At 58.3% G+C, this 21,834-nt stretch overlaps 1 protein-coding gene across 2 annotated transcripts in view; it reads left to right on the top strand.

Moving 5' to 3' along the window:
* The window catches only part of ZBTB46 (zinc finger and BTB domain containing 46), a 59,449-nt gene that overhangs the window by 4,356 nt on the left and 33,259 nt on the right, over positions 1 to 21,834 (top strand). For both annotated transcript variants that reach the window (XM_045070705.1, XM_045070706.1), the window contains exon 2: positions 20,433 to 21,401. In XM_045070705.1, the coding sequence (XP_044926640.1) occupies positions 20,465 to 21,401 (937 nt within the window). In that variant the 5' untranslated portion in view covers positions 20,433 to 20,464. The remainder of the gene's footprint in view (positions 1 to 20,432; positions 21,402 to 21,834) is intronic.

The raw sequence follows: 21,834 nt of genomic DNA, 5'->3' as shown, positions 1-21,834 counted from the left end.
CTCGCGGGTGCGAGCTCTGTTCTCTTTCCTCCTCTCCCATCTAACCTGCCGCTTCCCTGCAGAAAGGGAGGCCTCCCACCCGGCAGAGGGAGTGTCCCCCTTCATCGGCCAAGCACAGCTGAGGTCCGGTGTCCTCTTCCTTCTCTGTAGAAGCAAAGGAGGCACCTCAGTGTCCCGGGCCGCACGTGGAGGGTTTCAGAACCTCAGAGTCAGGAGTGCTTCCGTGGAAGGTGGACGTCCCACGGGGCCACCATGGCTGCTGGGGCTTTGGGCAAGTCCCCTTCTTAGTCTGGCCAGGTAACCTGGGGAGCGCGGGGGAGGGGTCTGACCTGGGGTCTTCTGTCCGTCCCACTCTGAACGTTCAGTCCTGCTGTCACGCCCGAGGCACGGAGAGCAGAGGGCTGGTGGCTCTTGGGTGGGCAGATCCTGCGCTGACCTGCGTGCCGAGCTGGCCCTTGTTTCCGGGGCGCTGAGGCACTCGGAGAGGTGTTCTAGAGACATGCTCCCGCTCGCCGCCCGCCAGCCAGCGTGCACGCAGCGCCCAGAGCCGTCTGTCCAGGGTGGGACCGGCCGGGGGGACGGCGAGCGTGGAGGCCGCGGAGGAAGAGGGTGAGAGGCTTCAGGTGTGCCGTGACCTCTGAGGCATAGTCTGGGTCTCCTGGTCTTGGTGTGGCCCGGGTGACTCCGAGAACGGCGGATTTCCTCTCCTCCTCCCCGCGCACGCAGAGTAGCCTTTTGTCCGGGAAGCTCGAGGGCTGCTGGGCCTCCGAGACAAGAGCAACGTCTCGGCTTTGCTTCGAGGCGGAGAAGGCTCCCCCGGTGCAGGGCACCGTCTACCGGGCTTTTCGGGGCTCACCGGCTCTTCCTCGTCCTGCGGACCGGCCGCGGCCCTGACAGCGGTCCCGTGCCCTGGAGGGAACCTGCCCAGACCTGCTGCACCAGGCCCTGCCAACTGGGGAGGGGGCAGCGTCTCTCGGCCCCCTCCCCTGTGCTTCTCCAGGCGCGGGCGGCGTCACACCACCCTTCGTGTCCGGGTCCAGCTGCCGGGGCCCAGGAAGCCACCCCGTCTGTTGGGGACTGAATCCCTGTTGGCAGCTGGCCCAGGGGTCCCGGGGATTACAGGGCGAAGACCTTCTCTTGGGTTCCGAGAGGCCCACGGTGCGTGGCCAGCTGCAGGCATGGGCGCAGGGAGGCTCCCGCAGCCTTCCGCGAGCCCTCGGGGGCAGCATGCCCCGCGGACAGGCCGAGGCCCCCCTCCCTCCGGCTGGGCTCATGGCCCGTGTCCAGACTCAGAAGACTTGGCCGGGCGGCCCCGCCCTCAGCGGCGCCCCTGCCCTCGGCCCTGCGGCTGGTTGTGGGAGCACCGCGTTTTTCCCGGTTCGTTTCGGGTGTCTCTCAGCACTTCCTCCATCGGCTTCTGAAACGTCACAGGTGGGAGTTTCCCGGCACAAAGCTTCGAGGATGTGAGGTCCTGCGGACTGGGTCCGGCAGCTGGTGAGGGCTTGGGGCCTGCCGCAGGTCTTCTCAATTCTGAACATTTTTAGTAACATCATAGCCTGTCCTGTGATTTGGGGTGACTATTACTGGCCATGTGACTTCTGTAATTTTTTTATTTCTGAAGAGAAACTGAAGAAGACAGGAAATTTATTTTTTAAAGATTTTATTTATTTATTTGACAGAGAGAGATCACGAGTAGGCAGAGAGGCAGGCAGAGAGACAGGGGGAAGCAGGCTCCCCGCTGAGCAGAGAGCCCGATGTGGGGCTCGATCCCAGGACTCTGAGATGGTGACCTGAGCCGAAGACAGAGGCTTAACGCACTGAGCCACGCAGGCGCCCCAACCCCGAAGTATTTTGAAGAGCATTCCAGAGCTCCTTAGCAGACACAGTCTCCCCAGGAGCAGTACACGCGCGTCCACGACTGGCCCAGGGAGGCTAAACAAAGTGGTTTTTGATACTGGGTAAGCTTGACTTTCTCGGGTTTTCTTTCTTATGTTGGCAGAATGAGACCAGAACAAGGAGCGAGAAGGTGACACTGTCTTTGGACGTCCCTTTGAGCGACTGTTGGTTGAACAGGGGGCGCCTGGGTGGCTCCGTGGGTGAAGGGTCTGCCTCCGGCTCAGGTCATGATCCCAGGGTCCTGGGATCAAGTCCCCCGTTGGGCTCCCTGCTCAGTGGGGCGTCTGCTTCTCCCTCTGCCTCTGCCCACCCCCTGCTTGTGTGTGCGTACCCCCCCCACAAATAAATAAATAAATAGAATCTTTAAAAAGAGAGAGGAAGACCATTCTTCTCTTCATCTTGAGGTTGTGAGTTCAAGCTGCATGTTGGATCTAGAGAGCTACCTAAATAAACTTAAAAATATTAAAAAGAGAGAGAGAAGTTGGCGTAATGCCCTGCTCGCTGAATGGGATCGGAAACGTGGCGAGGAGTCCAGATGCAACGGGCAGTCTTGAACTTGGCCTCTCCCCTGCTCGGGGTTTTGGGCCGCGGCGGCTACTGTGCTTTCTTCAAGCATGGTGGAAACCCCACTGGCCGCAGCCCTGCTTGCGCGACGGGTGGTGGGAAGGTTCTCTGTGGCCCTAACATGCTCTCACGATGGGGAGGGCCCTGAGTGTTCTCGGGTGTGCGTGCGCGCCCAGGGCCCCGAGGAGTAGGTCAGGCAGGGTCAGCACTGGGAATCCTGCCGTGCCTGCGTCGGGCGGGCCTGTTGCCGCACAGAGCCCTCATGCTCTGCCCCACTCCGGACGCGCTTCGCTCTTTCCCTTGAGGCCGGTAACCACGCCTTGGAGAAGGCACCCGCACACCAGGTTTGCTCGAGGTCATTCGTGGTCACCCTACTTTTTAACTTAAACTGATCTCTGCCTTGTCTTGAGTGAGAATAGTCATGAAATCACGAGTCTGATGTCTTGGTGGCTTTTTTGGGTACACACTGAAATGAACATGTAACTCTCAGTTTGGAGACGGGTTTGTCCGAGCCGACCGGAAGCTGGCCTTGGTGTCACCCTGGTGTGCGGCCCGCCCCCTAGGGGTTCGGGATACCCCTGGGCCCACCCTTCTGCTCTGTGTCTCAGGAGTGGCCCACACCCTACACTTCCCTTCTCAGGCTCACGCCGGCTGGGGAAGGACCTGTGCTTCGGCCCCGGCCACAGAACCATGGGCAGGGCTGAGGGGCAGCACCGCCATTCCTGCCTGGCCTGTGGATTCTGAACAGCAGCCGCTTGGCCACGTGGCTTTCCCGGGTGCGGGGGCAGAGTGTGTCAGCGGTTCTCCCCGTGGAGCCCCTCCGGAGCTTCCCCACACGCTGCTGAGTTGTTTGGGGTGGTAGCTGGCGGCACAGGGCGTGAGGGGAGGAGCCCTTCCTGCCGCATGTCGGGCGGCCATGTAGGTTAGGTCGCTGCTGGGAAGACCGTCCTGGGACTGTCGTAAGAAAGCCCCGTGAGCCTGGGGTCTACACACAGAGCTTCGTTCGCTCTCAGCCCTGGAGGCCAGAGGCCCAGGTCCAAGTGCCGGCAGGGCCACGCCCTCAGCAGAGGCTCCGGGTGAGGCTCCGTCCGCCTCGTCCGGTTGTGTGTCTGCCTGGGATCCTGGCTGTTCCTGGCCTGTGGATGGGTTGCTCCAGCATGTCCAGCCGTGTACACGCGTGGCCTCCTCCCCTGTGTGTCTAGTGTCACACTGACCCGACTTCCACCTAATGCGGTGATGCGCCTTCCAGACGCGGTCACACTCACAGGTGTGGGGTCAGGCTGGAGCGCGGCTTCCTGCAGGCCGTGGTCTGTCCCGGGCACGTCCGCGCCCGTGTTTCTCGGTCCTGCGTCACGCAGTCCTCTCAGTCAGCCATTGTCCCTTCTGGGGACCGTGTAGGAGGCAGGTGAGAGCGTGCGGCAAGTCTGCACCCAGCCCCCGCCTGTCACCGGCGGGGCCCTTGCCAGCAGATGTGTGCTTCCGGGGAAGTGACAGAGACGGGCTGCAGAGGCGTGGACGGCCATGCCTGCTGTGGGCAGGTGCTGCGGGGCCCGTGCCAGGAGGCAGGTGACAGGGGTCGTGCGCTTTGGGGCGGGGGTGACTAGAGATGCAGCCACGGGCACCCCGTGGGCAGTGAGGGCAGCCAGCTGTTGTGGCCGCTCCGCAGCGGGTGGTGAGGCCCCTCTGGGCACCTGTCTCTGCCGGCTGAGTGCACGTGGGCCGCCTTCCCCACCCCCTAGAGCCAGGCAGCCCGCGGGACCTACCTTTCCAGAATGTTCTTAATGCTTCTGCTGAGATACACCAGAAAATGCAGGATAGCAGCTGTTGAGACACAGTCTTTAAATTCAGAAAACCATGTCTTGTGTTGAAGTAACATGTAGAACTTAACACATCAAATAATACTGTTAAGTGGCTGGTCTGAAGCTCCGAATTGTGAAGTAGCTACAAGAGCCGGCCTGTTCTGTGGTCACTGCCGAAACCAGGGGCACGTGGGTGTGGCTGTTGTGCTTTAGTGTCCATGGTCAGAAAGATGTGGTCCCTCTACCGTGGACCCCGAGGTCCAGCCAGGAGGGTCGGAGGTCACTTAAGGAACTCAGGTGCTCTGTGCTCCCTGGATAGGCGGGGGAGGGGTGTCACTGCTGTCATCTCCGTTCATGCTTATGGCCCTCCCACAAGGAGCAGACCCGACGGGGAGTGGAGCAGTGGCCCCTGCAGACTTGTGTGAACCGTGGTCCACACGCATGAGCCATGGTCCGTGTGTGTGAGCCGTGGTCCGCGTGTGTGAGCCGTGGTCCGTGCATATGAGTCACGGTCTGCGTGTGTCTGAGCTGTGGTCCGTGTGTGTGAGCTGTGGTCTGCGTGTGTGTCTGAGCTGTGGTCCACGTCTGGTCTGTGTGTGTGTGTGAGCTATGGCCTGCCTGTGTGTGAGCCTTGGTCTATGTGTGTCTGTCTCAGCTGTGGTCTGCATATGTGTGTGAGCTGTGGTCCATGTGTGTCTGAGCCATGGTCCATGTGTGTGAGCTGTAGTCCGCATGTGTGTGAGCCGTGGTCTGTGTGTGTGTGAGCCGTGTTCCACGTGTGTCTGAGCCGTGGTCTGCGGGATCTGACATCAGGTCAGTCTCTTGCGCGTCTGCACCTCTAAATCAGAGATTCTCCCGGAACTGGAGAAGCTGTGCGGTTCCTCCATAACCAAAGTGTTATATACGTGCCTCCGACGTCTTTAGATGTGGGCAGAATTGGAGACAAGGTCCCATCGCCAGTTGCAGTGCTTCCCCTCTGCTCCTCTGGCTTTGCTGTCCTCTGAGTCTTGCTCCGGTGGGTGTCACTCAGGCCGCGTCCCCTGCAGGGCTCCGCCAAGTGTGGCTGAGACTCGCACTCACGCACCCACAGCTCATCTCGGCTGCCACACCTGGCCTGGGTTGCATGCTCCTGTGGGGCTCCATGTCTTCATGTGGACTGGAGTCTGGACACATTCCACTGGAGGTGGCAGCTCAGAAACGGCACTTTTTTTTTTTTTTTTAAAGATTTTATTTATTTATTTGACAGACAGAGATCCCAAGTAGGCAGAGAGGCAGGCAGAGAGAGAGGGAAGCAGGCTCCCTGCTGAGCAGAGAGCCCGATGCGGGACTCGATCCCAGGACCCTGAGACCATGACCTGAGCTGAAGGCTCAACCCACTGAGCCACCCAGGCGCCCTAGAAACGTCACTTATTCTGTTTGATACCATGTGTTTGCGGAGAGACCTTGTGTGCTGGCCTTGCTGGTGGGATCCTGCGACCTGGAGGAGCCCCTTCCTGTCCCCCTGTGATGGTCCCTGAGACTAGGCGTGGGGGGAAGGGGTGCGGGGGGCACGGGTGGTGCAGCCCGTGGCCATCGGGATGTTCAGTTTGTGGGGTGCCCCAGTGGCTTTGTGGGCTGGGTGTCCGACTCCTGATCTCGGCTTAGGCCTCACAATGCAGGAGTGTGCGGGCTCTATCCCACGGCACTGAGATCATGTGAGCCCTCCAGGTGCCTCTGGTCTGCTCTGGGTTCAGAGATGTACATGGAGTTTGCAAAATAATTACCACCTATATAAGTTTTCTTTTAAAATTTGAGATTTGGGGGTGTCTGGGTGGTTCAGTCGGTTGAGCCTCTGCCTTCGGCTCAGGTGGTGATGCAGGGTCCTGGGACTGAGCGCTTGGGGCTCCCTGCTCAGCAGGGGGTCTGCCCCCCCTGCCTACTTGGGATCTCTGTCCAACAAATAAATAAAAATCTTTAAAAAAATTTGAGATTTGTCGTCGGTTAATAACCTGCAAGAACATCTCTAGATTCGTTCCATCTCCTGGAGGCCCCACTTCTCTTCGTGTTGGTCTTCCTTCAGTTTTCACTGAGACACAAATTAAATTTCCCTCGGCCTCTCCTTTGGTATGTGGGAAACGTGGGTGAGTAGTTTTGCTTGAGTTCGGAACTTTCCTGTTAGTGAGAGAGTTTGTCGCAGGGGGGTCCCTGCGGCGGGGGGCCAATGCTGGGGCCTGTCTGCGTTTGGAGGGCTGCAGGTCTTTCCTTTTGAGTATTTTGATGGAGGCTCCTCGTTTTCTTCGGAGTCGTGAGCTACTCTTACTTCGTTGTCTTCCCAGATGGGTCACTTTACCCACAGCCGGCACCGGGACTGAGGAGTGTGAGGGCGGACCGCCCCGGAGCCTCGGCAGCGGATGGAGTCGGTGCACGGCCGGACGGCCTGGGTTTGCTTCTAGAAGTCCCGTATCATGGAGGGAACGCTGGCATTCGGCAGAGCTGGGGAGGAATGTGGGTTTGTTCACCAGCACTGTTCACACACAGCTTGCTGGGTCCTCAGAGATGAGAAGGACCAGCCGCACCCTGTGGTCTCCCTCCTCCAACCCCAGCAAGTGCGGATCCGGCAGGTTGGCCTAAGTTCAGCACTCGGCAGGCCTGACCGGGCCCCTCATGCTCACAGGCCGGTGTGTGGGACCTCACTCGTGTCATCCTGCTCAAGGTCACTTACCCGCCACTCTCTTTCCTGCATCGCCAGTTGGACGATGGCAACGGGTTTAAGGGGACCTGAGAGGTGTCCCACGTGCCAGCCCTTTGTCCAAGCGCAGAGGGAAATACCAGTCGCGAAACTGGCAGTCAGACTGCTTGTGCCCAGGGCCCTGCTGAGGGATTTCCTTTTGCTCCTTGGAAGTCAGAGCGGAGGTCCCGGGGCTTTGCCAGGCCCTCTGTGCCACGTGGTCAGGTGCGGGCAGGACGGAGCCGTCTGTGTCCTTGTGGGGGACCCTGCGCCCCACGGTTCCAATGTTCTAGATGAACCACAGGCTTTGCAGGGTTTGGGGACGCAAGGAGGCAGACTGTCCTTGGTCCCGAATGGAACATTTGTACGAGTCCAGCACAGGCTCCCCTGCGGTGCTGCCAGCCACAGGCAGGAGTGAACAGGGCTTCGTGCCGACTTCTCTCTACGGAGGCTGCGCTCCTCCTCCTGGACTAATTTCACGCGCTAGCCTGCTCCCTGCAGGGGCCGGGTGGGCTCGGCTGTTGGGTTTGAGTGTTATGAGTGAGGAGACGGGCTGTGCCCAAGCATCTCGGGGTCCGTGTTCTCAGCTGTCATTCCCTTCCATTTACTTGTTACAAACCTCTGAGTTTCAACGTAAACAATGTTTCTTGTTCACCTAAATCGGGTCTCGTTCGCTTTTAATATGTCGAATTCTGCTTGGCTGTTTTCTGGTTGTCAGGCCTTTGGGTGATTTCTTACTTCTTGCCATTATAAATAGAAGTGCTGGCAGCATCTTTGAGCAAATTAGCATTTGGGGTCATTTCCTTGGGGTAGTGTTTCCCAAACGTGGAATTACTGGTCAGCGACACCCACGTCTTGTTGCGCCACGCTCTGTGGGCCATGCTCCAGAAGGACCGTGGCTCCCAGCTCTGTAGTGGCCTGTGACCACCTTCACTGGGTTGCACAACTTCGTGTTAATTTTTCAGCCTCGTGCACACAGAGGTTTCCTTGGACATCGTCTCTCAGAATGGTACGTTTCCCTCAGCTTGCTCTAGGTATTGCCTAGATACCTTCGAAGGTTTACTGTCAGGTTCCAGGATTAACTGACACGGGCTGGGGGGCTCACCCAGTGCCCTGCCCAGACCAGCCTCTGGTGTCCTGCCCATGGGGACTGGGAACAGGAGCGTGCGCGGATTTGGTGATGAAGGTAGATGACGCCTGGGCTGTGTGGTACAGACCCTTGTTCCTGAGGGCTTTGCCACACAGGGCTGCCCACCACCCCAGCGAGTGTGTCCTAGACCCCCGGCTGTGCCGGTGCCGTTCCCAGAGCAGGACCCCTCCCGCAGGCTGCCCAGAGGCCAGCACTCTCGGTGCCCACTTCTTCAGCTGTGGACACTGCCCGCAGGACAGACCTGCAGAGCCCCTCTTGTGCCCGTCCTGTCCCCCACAGTACTGAGTAGCCCCCTCGAAACCCAGGGCTTTCCTTGAGAATCGGGAATTTCACTTCAAGGGCTTTGGGGCTGGTCCCAGGGAAAGAGGGGCTTCCCTGGGAGAGGCCCTGTCTCCCTCGTGTCCCAGGGTGCCTTAAGCTTTCCCCACCCCCACTCCAAGCCCCCAGGTTCCCTGGGGGCAAGAACCAGCCCCTCCCCCAGGACTCCTTCCGCAAGACACCCCCCCTCCCGGGGGCCCGCTGGCCAGGTCGGCCCCAGCTGGCCTCTGGCCTTCATCATGCGCCCCTGCCTGGGCCCCCTGCGGCCTGGCCTGTGCCCCAGCTGGTGCTGCTCTCAGTCGGGGGCTCCCCTGGCCGCTGCGGGGATGCCGGGAACCAGTCATCTGTTCCCTGCTGGGACCTGGCCAGTTCTGGGACCCGCCGTGTTGATGTCTGTGTGAGTTCGGGGAACTGACTGATCCATCACTGGGGGCCATGCGGTGGGGGTTGGGCTTCCCTGCCGCTGGCCTCTGCTCCGGCCGGGAACGTTGGCTCACTCGGCAGCTGTCCGTCTGTCCGTCCATCGCTCGTTCGGTGTGTGAGGAGTGCTTGCCTGGGAAGGGCCTGTGCCATCTCTGCAGCACTGAGAGCCGTGCTTGGAATGTCCGATCGGCCCGCCGAGGTTCTGCTGGGTACCGGCGCCGCCCTGCGCTGGCGTCCCGGATGCCGAGGGGGCTTGTGCTGCCTGCTGCCTGCCTCAGACGTGCGCTTGGGGTGATCCAGGCCCAGGGGCTCAGGAGTGGGACCCCTGTGCCCCCACAGCTCCTCTCCTTGTCAAGTGTACAACTTCCTAGGAAGGAGCATCTAAATAAAGGTCTAGCGTGTTACTAGATGGGAGCAGATGTTGCAAAATGTTTCAAACTGGTCAGTCTGGTTCAGGGGTAGGTGGGAGTTCCTGAATTATTCCTACAACTTTCCAATAGTTGCAAAGTGTTTCAAAACAAAAAGTGGACCCAGCCGGAGCCGGGGGAAGGGCTTCACCTGCTGCCGGAGAGCCTGCATTGCTTCTAGCTCCTTCCCTGTGTGGGGTCTATTTTTGTCTTGGTGGCAGGGAGCACAAGTGTGTAGAGTTAACATTTCAAGTCACAGCACATCTCAGGTTTAAAATTCACAGACATAGTTTTCCTGGCTTGGGAAGCCGATCAGCCTTCTTTTTAAGAAAAAAAAAAATTGGGGCGCCTGGGTGGCTCAGGGGTTGGGCCTCTGCCTTCGGCTCGGGTCGTCATCTCAGGGTCCTGGAATCGAGCCCCGCATCGGGCTCGCTGCTCAGTGGGGAGCCTGCTTCCCCCACTCTCTCTCTGCCTGCCTCTCTGCCTACTTGGGATCTCTGTCTGTCAAATAAATAAATAAAATCTTCTAAAAAAAAAAAGAAAGAAAAAGAAAAAAATTAAGTGTGGCTTTTCCTGGGGCTTTTGTGACAATGTATCACCAACTGGGGCTTAAAACAACAGAGAAGTGTTCTCTGGCCACTCTGGGTTGGGAGTTGAAGTCAGGGCCCGGGGTTCCCGGGGAGGGTCCGTCCTGCCCTCCGGCTCTCGTGGCTCCAGGCCCTGCGCTGTGGCACCATGGCTCTGTCTCTGCCTCTGTCTTCACAGGGGCGTCTCTCTGTGTGTTTCTGTCCAGATTTCTCCTTTCTATAAGGACACCAGTGCCACTGGGTCATGACCTCATCTTAAACCTTGGTTAAGTCTTCAAAGACCCTATTTTCTCAAATAAGGTCCCGTTCATAGGTGTTGGGGGTTGGGCCTTCAACATGGCCCACCACAGTGAGGGCCTGCATCGTCCCTGGCTTTGCTGCCAGCTGGTGGGAACGTCAGAGCCCACCCCAGAGCGTGTGCGCTGTCACATCTGGAGCCGTGTCTCCCGGGCACCGATGACACGGAGCTGGCATGTCCCAGGGAGTGTGGCTGGTTGGCAGCAGCCTGACCGTCCACCTGTAAGGCCACCAGCCCACGAGCTCCTTCTTCTCCCAGCACTTAGTGTCGGATGTTTAAACGACGTTTCTGGGGGGGCGCCTGGGGCTCAGTCGGTGAAAGTTCTGCCTTCGGCCCAGGTCATGATCCTGGCGTCCCGGCGTCAGGCTCCCTGCCCAGCGGGGGACCTGCTCTTCCCGTTCCGTCTGCCACTCCCACGACTTGTGCTCGCTCTCTCTCTCTCTCTCTCTCTGTCTCTCAAATAAATAAATAAATCCTAAAAAAAAATTCCCTGAATTCAACGTGTAACTCAGTCCTGCAGGTCTCACGTGACAAGGATGGTTGTGTTGGCCTAAATGTGTGTTGGAGCGAGCCTGCGGCGTGTGAAGTGTGGGTCCCGTGCCCAGAAGCTCCTGGACTCAGCAGCAGAGGCTCGGGGACTGTTCTGGGAGCTCCGGGAAGCTTCTGGGAGGAGGAGGCAGTGTCTGGCGGTTGGAGGGCTTGCTATCCCTCTTCCGTTCTGTGCAGAATTGGCCTTTATCAGTCAGACCTGTTAAATTAGCACGTTTGTACTGCCCGATGCCTCACGCCTAACCAGAACGAGCTAAAAGGAGCCTAACTGCCCGTTAAGACCAAGCATGGTTTAAAGAAGAAGCATCCAGAACGAGACTAGGTCTGGCGGGATGTGTCTGGGAGAATGAGCATAAAGCCCTCACCTCTTCCCCTTTCTTTTCCCAGCCCACAAGACACATCCCCCAGACCAGCTTCCCAGCAGCGGAAGCCGAGAAACTGGAAGTCAGAGCGGCCGTCCTCAGGCGGGCACACGGGACTGGCCTGTATCTGGGGCCTCTCTCCAGAACTGCGACCCTGTGCAGCCCTTTTCTGACCTTCCCTACCCCTGGAGCACGGTCCTGTGTGCCAGGACTTGAATGAGGGCCTCTCCCCTTGAAGTGCTGGTCTCTGGGTCCCCGTCTTGGTGGCTGGTGCCCCCACCACCTCGAGGCCTGGCAGAATCCCTGACCACTGTGGCACTTGGCTCTCGGCTTGTTCTGGGTCTCTCGCTGGCCCGGCCAGCGCTCTCATGGGGACTTCCTAAGGCCTCTGTTTTGAGGTCTCGCGTGCACTTGGAACCGTCCTGAAACATAGGCTCGATGTCTCTCAGCGGTTCTGTGGCCGACTAGGTTCTTCTTGTCCATGTGACATCAGATAGGCCTGAGTCCCCCAGGAGTCGGGCTGGAACCGCCAGGCGGTGGCTCAGTGGTCTTGTACCTGGTGGGGTCAGGGTGTGTCGGGGATGCTCGGGTGGCCCTTTGTGCCACACTTGTCTTAGGTCAGCTCCTGCGACTGAGTAGCTGAGCACAGACTTGTCCACCTACAGGGATGGACATTGGCGGCTCCTTGAGGCTCAGTCCCAGGCCAAAGTCTGTGAGGGAGGGGCTGCTCTAGGCCCTGAACTCTGGGATGGTGGCTTGTGGGGGGCCTCTTCAGAGACCCGTGCTGCCCTCTAAATCTATGCTTCTCCCTAAGTCGCCCCTGTGAGTGGTTTGTACCCCACTCTGGGGAGCTGCCCCTGCCCAGCCCCTCCACAGCAGCTTTATGCTGTTCTAGAATCATCCCTGCGGTGACTTTGGGCTTCTGGGGGGGCACCCTGTGTGGGATCCTCAGCCTTGGGTGGGTTCCGGGCCATGGCAGGCAGGTGCACGGGTTGATTTCAGCCTGGAATCTCTGCCCTGCTTAGACATGCACTCGGAGGGTCTGCAGTGGAGGCCAGGGGGTTTGGACAGGGGGGCACCTCGGCACAGGCCAGGGTGGGGGGTGCCCCCGAGAGAGGAAGTGACTTGAGGCAGGTAGGGCGGCCCGTGGGGGGTGGGGGCACTCCAGGCTCCCCGAGGACGAGGAACCGAAAGAGGCACAGAGGAGGGGCCGGAAGTGGGGTGGGCCTGCCCCATGGCGGGAGAGCGGCCAGGTTTGCATTTTTAGCTCAAGTCAGGGGCAGTGTGGAGGATGTGGAGGCCTCCAGCCCCGCTCGCCGGTTTGTGTTCAGCAGAGAAAGTAAAGGGATAGCATGTCCCCCGTCACCGGCCACGACCTGACGTGCGGGGAGTCCGATCTGTAAAGACATTTCTCCTTGTGGGTCCCTACCCTTGGCATTTCAGAGCACAGGGACCATCGGAACAGCCCAGACTGTGGAAATAACATCCACGTGCGGAGCTTGGAGCCGAATTTCAGGGCAGCTGAGCTCTGCCCGCGGACGGGCAGGGCTGGACAGAGAGCCCCTTCCCCTGGGACGAGATTGCTTCTCCTCTTGTCCGAGTGCCGTGTGGCCCTCGGTGGCCATCCTTGGCAGACGTGCACAGTGTGTGTGTGCGCGTAGCTGCCTAACACAGACCGCGGACCCACGTCTCCGCGCGGAGAGCTCTTCTCTCCCTGGCCTGGCGGCCCACGTCCTCCTTGGGGGCACCTGTCCCTGCGTCTCCGTTGTGTACGGACACCACCCGTCCCGTCGGACCAGGGCCCTCCTAGAGACCGCGGCTGAACCAACTGTACCTGCAACAGCCCCGCCGCGAGGTAGGCCGTGTGCCGAGAAGGGGGTTAGGAGCCCGACAAATGAATTTTAGAGGACAAAAGCCGCCGTACAACAGATGGCAACAAACGGGCCCAGGTTTGCAGTTGAGCAAGGACAGAGGTCCAGTCGCCTTTACCAAAGCGCAGTTTACATACACCGACTGCGGCATTTAAAGTGCCTCTGAGGGGGTCTGCACACAGTGGGGACACGGTCGCGGAGGACGCCGGCCACGGCCCCAGCCCCGGGTTAGCTGGTGTGCTCCAGGCCTCCGTAGAAGGCGGTGCGCTCCACATGCTAGCCGTGCGTGGCGTCTGTCACTCCCCACAAGCCCCCGGAGATTCACGCGTGTCTGAGAGTGACACTAGGCACGGGGCTGGGGACACGTGGATGCCTTCCTGCTGAGTGTGTCCGTGGGTCGGAACGCGCCCCACTTCCCCATGTCCCTGCAGGCGCATACGAGTGCCGTTGCTGGGTTTGGGGGTTACCCGGGCCGTGTCTGCACACAAGCCCTCACGGGGGCCGTGCTCCCGGGCTTCTCGTCCTGGCGCCTGTGTGGCCACTGTCGCCTGCATCTCCCTGAGGCCTGAGGACGTTGACCACCTTTCCACTGTCTGCCGGCTCAGGTATCTTTCCTGTGATGTGACTGTTCGAAATGTGATGCATTTAAAAAATCCCACCAAAATAACTCCAAGGGTGGTTTTGGTGTAGTGAGGCTGGCCCAGACGTCTGTGGGGCCACCGTCTGTACCCCGTGGGGTTTCTGTGGGGCATGAAGATCATGTGGCTTGGTTCTAGCACTGGAGGTGTCTTGGTTCCACTTTTAAACAGTATTTGTCTGTTAGATGACATTTAACAGAGAAACTTAAATAAGCTTAAATTGAGCTAAACCGACACATGTACACGCGCAAGTTCCAGGTTAGAGGTAAGAAGGTGAGGGAACATCTCGGTTTGTGTGTGTGTTTGAGAAGGACACGCATGCCTTACGAGTCATTCCAAATTAGACATGGGCTTTTCTGGAGTGGGACTCAGTGACCAGCCCTGGGGGGTCCTGCCGGCTGGTGGGGCTGACCTGATGCTTGTTTGCTAGTAACAAGGACCCCAGGTCTACGTTACGCCTGCTGTTGTGGGAACCAGTCGTCTTCCCAGTGACGCTCCTTGCAGATGAGAGGAGCAGGGGACCCCAGCCCGGTCCCTGAGCTCAGGACACACAATGCGTCGAGCGACACGCATTCACAGCAGACTGCGTGGTTCTGGTGCCTTCTGAGGCCTTTGGATTCTCCCCGTGCAGCACCAGCCGTCGGGTGACAGGCGGAACAGGTACGAAATGTACGTCTCCAACAGGACAGACTCTGCTGACAACTGTAACTCCCCAGACGGCCAGAGATCGGGGCGCCCTGTACCAGTCCCTTAGGGAGCTGCCCGGCCCTCAGCATTCTGGACGCCCGAGTCAGAGCCAGCGGGGAGGAGGCGGGCAGAAGCCAGTTCCGGCGCTTGGGACGGAGCGTGCCGTTCTCTGTGCTGGCACCGTGGCATCCGCATCCTTTCCCTTGGGTCGCCATGCCGAGTCGTCTCTGGAGCCTGCACGGGACAGTGGGATGGGCTTGGTTCTGAAGCTGGCTCCTTGGTGGCCAGGAGCTCGGTGTCTTTGAGCTTTGGGTGTCTTGGCAGGTCGGGGTCGCCGCCCATCTTCTCTGGAGGCTGCGGGGTTGGAAATGTCACCTGAGTGTCACACACATATTGCCTCCTTCGTTGGGAGTCTTGGTGACTAGCACTGTCCACCGTGTCCCCAGTTGTCCATGCTAAGGGGTCCCAAGTCCGCATCAGTCCCCAGCGCTGCTCAGGTGACACGATCTCTGAAGTCTGGTCTGGAATGTGGATCCAAGCTAGTTTGGTAGCAAAGTGGTTCTGTTTATGAGTGATTCCGTCTGAAGCAGCATCTCTCAACAGCATCTCTCGATCAGCAAGCTCTAAGTGGGGAACCTAGAGGAGAAATAACGCGAGTTTGGAAAACCAGGAGGGGAAGGGTGCAGCTTTGCGGAGTCCTCAGCTGCCGGGCTGCTGATAGAGCACCTCACCCGCCCTCAGACCCTGACCTCACGATGCTTGGCATCTGGACCACAGCTCCTCTTTGAAGGGCCCCGTACTCAGGAGGGCACTGGTCCCGGGCCCTGGAATTCGTGAGCGTGGCCAGTGCTCCGCGGAGCAGCGCAGGTAACGCAGGGATGACGGGTCACCTGTCCACAGGTGTGTGTCCGCGGCCAGGCTGGTCTCCATGACCTGCTCTACGTCCCAAGGGCAGGCGCGCTCTCTTGCCCTCAGAGAGGAACCGCCGTGAGCAGGCTTTCATCTCAAGGCTGCATCTTACCTGGCCGGCCAGCCGTTACTCAGCAGGACACCTGAGCTCGGGTGCGCGGGACTCCCAGGAGCCCTTACTGATGGGAGAGTTATCAGCTTTGTAACGCGAATTCCGTGGTTCTCCTCAAGCTACATTTTTTAAAAATGTACCCTTTTTAAAAATATATATATATTTTCTTCATTTATTTGAGAGAGAGCATGAGCAGAGGCAGAGGGAGAAGCAGGCTCCCCACTGAGCAGGGAGCCCGATGGGAGGCTCCGTCCCAGGACCCCAGGATCATGACCTGAGCCGAAGGCAGACACTTAACTGAATGAGCCACCCAGGTGCCCCAGACCAACTCTGTGTACCCTTACTATTTTCATAGGAGACTCCTGTTTTAGACTCCCTCTTTTTAATGTACAAGTAACTTTTTCCGTAATGGAAATTGTACGGTTTTTCTACTATGAACGCTGTGTAAAGTGCATAGCTGGTTCTTAAGCTGCCCAGATCGAATAATAACTTATTTTACAGTTTTCCACAGAAGTTGAAATTATTTTAGAAATGCAAATCCTGGGGCATCTGGGTGGCTTAAGCATCTGCGTTCAGCTCAGGTAATGGTCCCAGGGTCCTGGGATGGGGCTCCCTGCTCTGCGGGAGCCTGCTTCTCCCTCCCCACTCCCCCTGCTTGTGTTCCCTCTCTCGCTGTCTCTCTCTGTCAAAAATAAATAAATAAATAAATAAATAAGCTCTTAAAAAAGAAATGCAGATCCTATGAGGTAGTTGTTCCTTGTATAAAATGGTGTTTTATTTCCTTCCCGTGGTTCGTCCCGATTCTTGCGGGGTCTGTTTCGGTGGCGAGTAGAGACTTCGTATTCGTACGGGAAACCAGGAGATGGTGTGTACCGCTCGCTGATTGGAACTCAGGATCCCGAGGCCGTTGATGCTCCCATCACATGGCCAGGAACCAGGTGCCACTTCCCGAGGCCTCCAGGCATTAAACTGGCGCCTGTAGTTTCCATGGTGGTTTTCCTCAACTTGAAGCACCTCTCGGACCCTCCCTCGACGTGTGGCTCCTCTGTGTCTGCAAGGTTGGGCTGGAGGAATGAAGTCACTCCTGGGTGGAACCCCTGTCCTTGTCACGCCCTTCTGTCCCGACTCAGACAGTGTGGGGTGGGGACCACCCCTTGGTTTGTGACTCCCCTCCGGGGGCTCTGGGGCTCAAGGTCGAGAGCCGCTGGTGCCATCCGAGCACGTGACCCTTCCCCACAGCCCGTTCCGGACCTGCTTCCTGTTTCTCCTTCTTGGTGGCCAGGCCTCATCGGGGACAGGTGTGGCTGCCGAGCCCGCAGGCAGCGTGCAGAAGCAGCGTGCTAACTCCCGGCCTCTGATGCTGGGGCAGCGGCCTGGGCTCTGAGCTGCGTCCCAGCGCTTGGCCGGCCGGGACGAGGGAACAGGTGCTGGGGTCCCTGGGGCACCAGCTCTGCCAGTGCAGGTGCCTCCAGCAGGAAGGAGTGAGGAGGCTTGTGGGGAGGGCATCCCGGACCCGGCCAGCTGAGGGAGATGAGAGCCTTTCGCTCTCTAGCCTGTCTTCCTAGCCTGGGAGTGGGAAACCGAATGACCACTTTTCTCACTGGGCATTTCATGTCACTTCATTTCATTTCATTTATTTTTAAGAAATGAGACCTTTTATTTTTTAAGATTTTATTTATTTGACAGAGAGAGAGAGGGCTTGAGTAGGGGGAGGGGTAGAGGGAGAAGCAGGCTCCCCGCTAAGCAGAGAGCCCGACGTGGGGCTCGATCCCAGGACCCTGGGATCATGACCTGAGCTGAAGGCAGACGCTTCACCGACTGCACCGCCCAAGTGCCCCTAATTTTTATATATCTTAATCTCATTTCCACTAGAATATAAAGGAAACTAAAAATTAGGGTCTATGAATGTTAACATTTCCGTGAAAGCAGCAGCTACAAAAGGTTTTTAGGTGAGTCGTGGAGGTTACCTGCTCACAGCATCCGTTCACGAACCCGACAGCCCGAAGTAGCAAAGACCGTGTTGGAATAGAAGCTACAGACCTTTACTGTTCTTTTTTAGAGATGAAAGTATTACAGATAAAATCGAAACCCCCTGCGTTATACCCCCGGCCCGCGCTTCCCGACTCGCCTGCTTCCCGACTGTCGCGAGCTCCGCGGTGAGGCTCCTCCGCTCATGGGAGTGAGGATGCCGGGGCGCTCGCTCAGTCTGCGCAGACGCTCTCGCGAGGGCCCTGCGAGTGCCGACTCGCTTCGTCTTCGTAATGGCCAGCGGTAAGAGTGATCACTACTTCCACTTGGCCGATGAGGAATTTGAGGTGCAGGGAGGTAAAGCAGCTGCCCCGAGGTCACACAGCGCGCGGTGCGGAGCCGCTTCCCCAGCCGGTGCGCGCTGACTCCAGGTGGGGGCCGTGTGCGTGGACTCACTCCCAGGAAGCGGCCGCCGGGCCTCGGGACATGAAGTCGGGTTGTTCTGGGCCGGTCCTTCTTGTGATTTCAACCATGCTCCCATTTGTCGCCCTTTGCGACATGACGTGTTCACGGAGCGCGTTTGGTGTTTCTTCTCTTTGACAGGTGCAGGCCTGCTCTGTTTGTCCCCGCCGTGCCGTTAGGTGTGCGTGTGACACGGCTGGTTATGTTTCCTTTTACTTCTAGTTCACGTCTCCCTCCGTGCACAGGTACAAAATGTATTTTGTGATGAGAATTTTAGTGACATTTTCCTTTTAACCGTTGAAAGGTCGCATTCCCGTGCAGCGGACCTACGGTGCTGTACCGGTGTCAGGCGCGCGGTCCGCCGGTCCCTAACCCAGTGCTGTCCACCCTGGCCCGCCTGCCCCTCCGCCCCTCCGCGCTGCCGACCATCAGTGTGTCCTCTAGAGCTAAGAATCCTGTTTCTTGGGGCGCCTGGGGGGCTCCGTGGATGAAGCCTCTGCCTTTGGCTCAGGTCGTGATCTCAGGGTCCTGGGATCGAGCCCCGCATCGGACTCTCCTCAGCGGGGAGCCTGCTTCCTGCTCCCCCCGCCCTGCCTGCCTCTCTGCCTACTTGTGGTCTCTCTGTCCCTCGATCAAATAAATAAATACAATCTTAGAGAAGAACAATCTTGTTTCTTGGTGTGTCTCCTTTCCCCTTTGTTCATCAGTTTTGTTTCTTCGATTCCACAGCAGGGAAATCGCGTGTGTTTGTCTTTCTTTGGCTGCTTTGGCTTACGTTATACCCTCTAGCTCCGGCCCGTCATTGCGAACAGCAAGATTTCATTATTTTTCTGGCTGAATAACATTCCTCCGTGTGTGTGTGTGTGTGTGGCACACCTTCTTGACCAGTTCTCTGTCTGTGCACACGTGGGCGGCTTCCGAGTCTTGGCTATGTGGACGTTGCTGCCGTAAACATAGGGGTGCGTGTATCCTTCCAAATTAGTGTTTTTGTGTCCTGTGGGTAGATACCCAGTAGTGGACTGGCTGGGTCATCCAGTCGCTCTGTGTTCTATCTTCTGAGGGGCCTCCATGCCGTCTTCCAGAACCGCTGAACCTGTTTGCATTCCTGCCGACAGCGCACGAGGCTCCTTTCTCTCTGCGCCCTTGACAACACCTGTTGGTTCTTGTGTTGCTGACTGTGGGAGGCCACACCTCATCCTGCTTGTGAGCTGCTTTTCCGTGATGAGGAGTGACGTGGAGCGTCTTCTCGTGTCTGTGGGCCATTCGTATGTCTTCTTTGGAGAAGTACCTGTTCGTGTCTTCTGCCCACTTTTAAATTGGATTATTTGGGTTTTGGGTGTTGAGTTGTGTAAGTTCTTTATGTAATTTAGATACTAACCTTCTGTGGGATGAGTCACTGCAAATATCTTCTCCCATTCATACGTTGGCTCTTAGTTTGCTGGTTGTTTCCTTGGCTGTGCAGAAGCTTTCTGTTCTAATCCCAGCAGTTGATTTTTGCTTTTGTCTCCCTTGCCTGAAGGGACCTATCTAGAAAATGTCACTACGACCAATGTCGGAGACATTACTGCCTATGCACTCTTCTAGGATTTTTATGCATTTAGGTGTCACATTCAGGTCCCCAGTCTGTTTTGAGTTTATTTATGTGTCTGGTGTAAGAGAGTGGTCCGGTTTCATTCTTCTGCATGTGGCCGTCCAGTTTTCCCAGCGCCGCTGGTTGGAGAGACGGCCTTTCTTGTTCCTTTGTTGAAGATTAATTGACCATATAATTGTGGGTTCATTTCTGGGCTCTCTGTCCTGTTTCACTGAGCTGTGTGTCTGTTTTGTGGCAGTCCCGTACTGTTTTGGTGACTGTGGCTCTGTAGTAGAACTTGAGGTCTGGAATTGTGAAGCCTCCAGCTTTGCTTTGCTTTTTCAAGAAAAAACAGCCTTGTCTTTCTCCGGGAGTGCACCGGAAGTGCGACAGGGCGAGTATGTCCTCCGCCCCCAGGGCCTTGGGCTGTGATCGAATTCGGACGTAATTGGTTACGATGAGGTTGTTCTGGAGTAAGGTGTCCAATATGACCCGTGTCCTTAGAAAACAGGGACACGGGACATGGGCTCACGGGGAGAAAGTGGGAATGTGGAGGCAGAGACCGGGTGGTGATGCTTATGCGTCCAAGGATGGCCAAGGACTGCCGGCCACCAGCAGAAGTGGGGACAGGTCTGGACACTCCCTCCCGCAGAGCCCTGGTGGGAGCTGGCCCACACCTCTGGCCTCCGGGCTGTGCGAGAATCCAGTTCTCCGGGCCTCCCGGTCTGGGTCCTGAGTTCTGGAAGCCCCCGGAAGCTAATGGAGGCCGCAGAGAGAACACGGCAGACAGACTAGGAGCTGGTTTTAGGAGGGCGCCACAGCAGGGCACCTGAGTCTCCTGGGCATCCCTGTTTTATTTTTAAGGTTGTGTCCCGAAGGGTGTGGATGAGGCGCCCTTGGGATGTCACATCTGGGAAGAAGTCACTTGAGCTGCTCACTGGCGCTGGCCATTGGGAGCTGTGTGTAGGGTTCTGCTCTTGGGCTGTGCCGGTGGTCAGCCTCAAGCCTGGAAACTCCCTGCGGACGGCTGCTGAGGTTCCCCCTGCCCAGAGGCCACCCTGCAGCCGGGCTCCCCGGGACGCTGTGCTGTGCCGAAACTCCACAGGCGCGTGGGTGTCGAGCGCGTGGCTAACTCGCGTGTTCTTGCCCCCACAGAGTCTGCGGAACAGCACCACCAAGACTTCCAGATGAACAACCGGAAGGAAGACATGGAAATCGCGTCCCACTACCGGCACCTGCTCCGTGAGCTCAACGAGCAGAGGCAGCATGGCGTCCTGTGTGACGTGTGTGTCGTGGTGGAGGGCAAGGTCTTCAAGGCCCACAAGAACGTCCTGCTCGGCAGTAGCCGCTACTTCAAGACGCTTTACTGCCAGGTGCAGAAGACGTCGGACCAGGCTACGGTCACACACTTGGATATCGTCACGGCCCAGGGCTTCAAGGCCATCATCGACTTCATGTACTCGGCCCACCTGGCCCTCACCAGCAGGAATGTCATCGAGGTGATGTCCGCGGCCAGCTTCCTGCAGATGACGGACATCGTGCAGGCCTGCCACGACTTCATCAAGGCCGCGCTGGACATCAGCATCAAGCCAGACGCCTCGGACGAGCTTGCGGAGTTCGAGATCAGCGCCCCCCCCGGCAGCAGCACTGACGCACTGATCTCGGCCGTGATGGCTGGAAGGAGCATCTCGCCATGGCTGGCCCGGCGCACGAGCCCCGCCAATTCCTCTGGAGACTCGGCCATCGCCAGCTGCCACGAGGGGAGCAGCAGCTACGGGAAGGAGGAGCAGGAGCCCAAGGCCGACGGGCCCGATGACATCGCCTCGCAGTCGCTGTGGCCGGGCGACGTCGGCTACGGGTCTCTGCGGGTCAAGGAAGAGCAGGTTTCGCCGTCTCACTACGGAGGGAGTGAGCTGCCCTCCGCCAGGGACGGCGCGATGCAGAACCCCTTCTCCGAGCAGGTGGGAGGCGACGGCTGGCAGCCCGCAGGTCGGAGGAAGAATCGGAAAAACAAGGAGACGGTCCGGCACATCACGCAGCAGGTGGAGGACGAGAGCCGGGCCAGCTCCCCCGTGGCCTCTTTCCTTCCGACGTCCGGGTGGCCGTTCAGCAGCCGAGACTCAAGTAAGCCTTTTGTTTCTTCTGGGCCGGGGCGAGAGCCCGTCACCCTGTGCATCGGTGGCCCTTGGCCGTTCGTTCTGCAGGTGAAGCTGCACCTTCCAGGCTCCCCCGGTGCCTCCCCCCAGGGCCGTCTCCAGTGGCGGCAGATGGGTCCAAGTGCATGGACTCGGACTTTGGGGACCCCAGCCGTCCGAGGCCCCGTGTCCCAGGCCCACGGGGCCCACCTGAGGTGGGGCTTCTCTAAAGCTGAGGGGTCAGCGGCTGGAAAAGGGGGGTGACGCCTGGCATGGGGGTCGGGTGGAAGGGTCCGCTTCCCTTCTTAGCGGAGAGCCTTTCGTAAGTACCGGGGAGGGGACCTTCATCTTAAAAGATTTAAACGTTAAAATGTCAAAAGGTGGGAGAGTGCTTGGGATAAGATGTGAACGTGGAACCTCTC

Source organism: Mustela putorius, unplaced genomic scaffold, assembly GCF_011764305.1.
Source record: "Mustela putorius furo isolate JIRA1106 unplaced genomic scaffold, ASM1176430v1.1 tig00003972_pilon_pilon_pilon, whole genome shotgun sequence".
NCBI classification, from domain to species: Eukaryota; Metazoa; Chordata; class Mammalia; order Carnivora; family Mustelidae; genus Mustela; species Mustela putorius.
The sequence above is the reverse complement of the archived record's forward strand: the minus strand, read 5'-3'. Positions and strand labels throughout refer to the sequence as shown.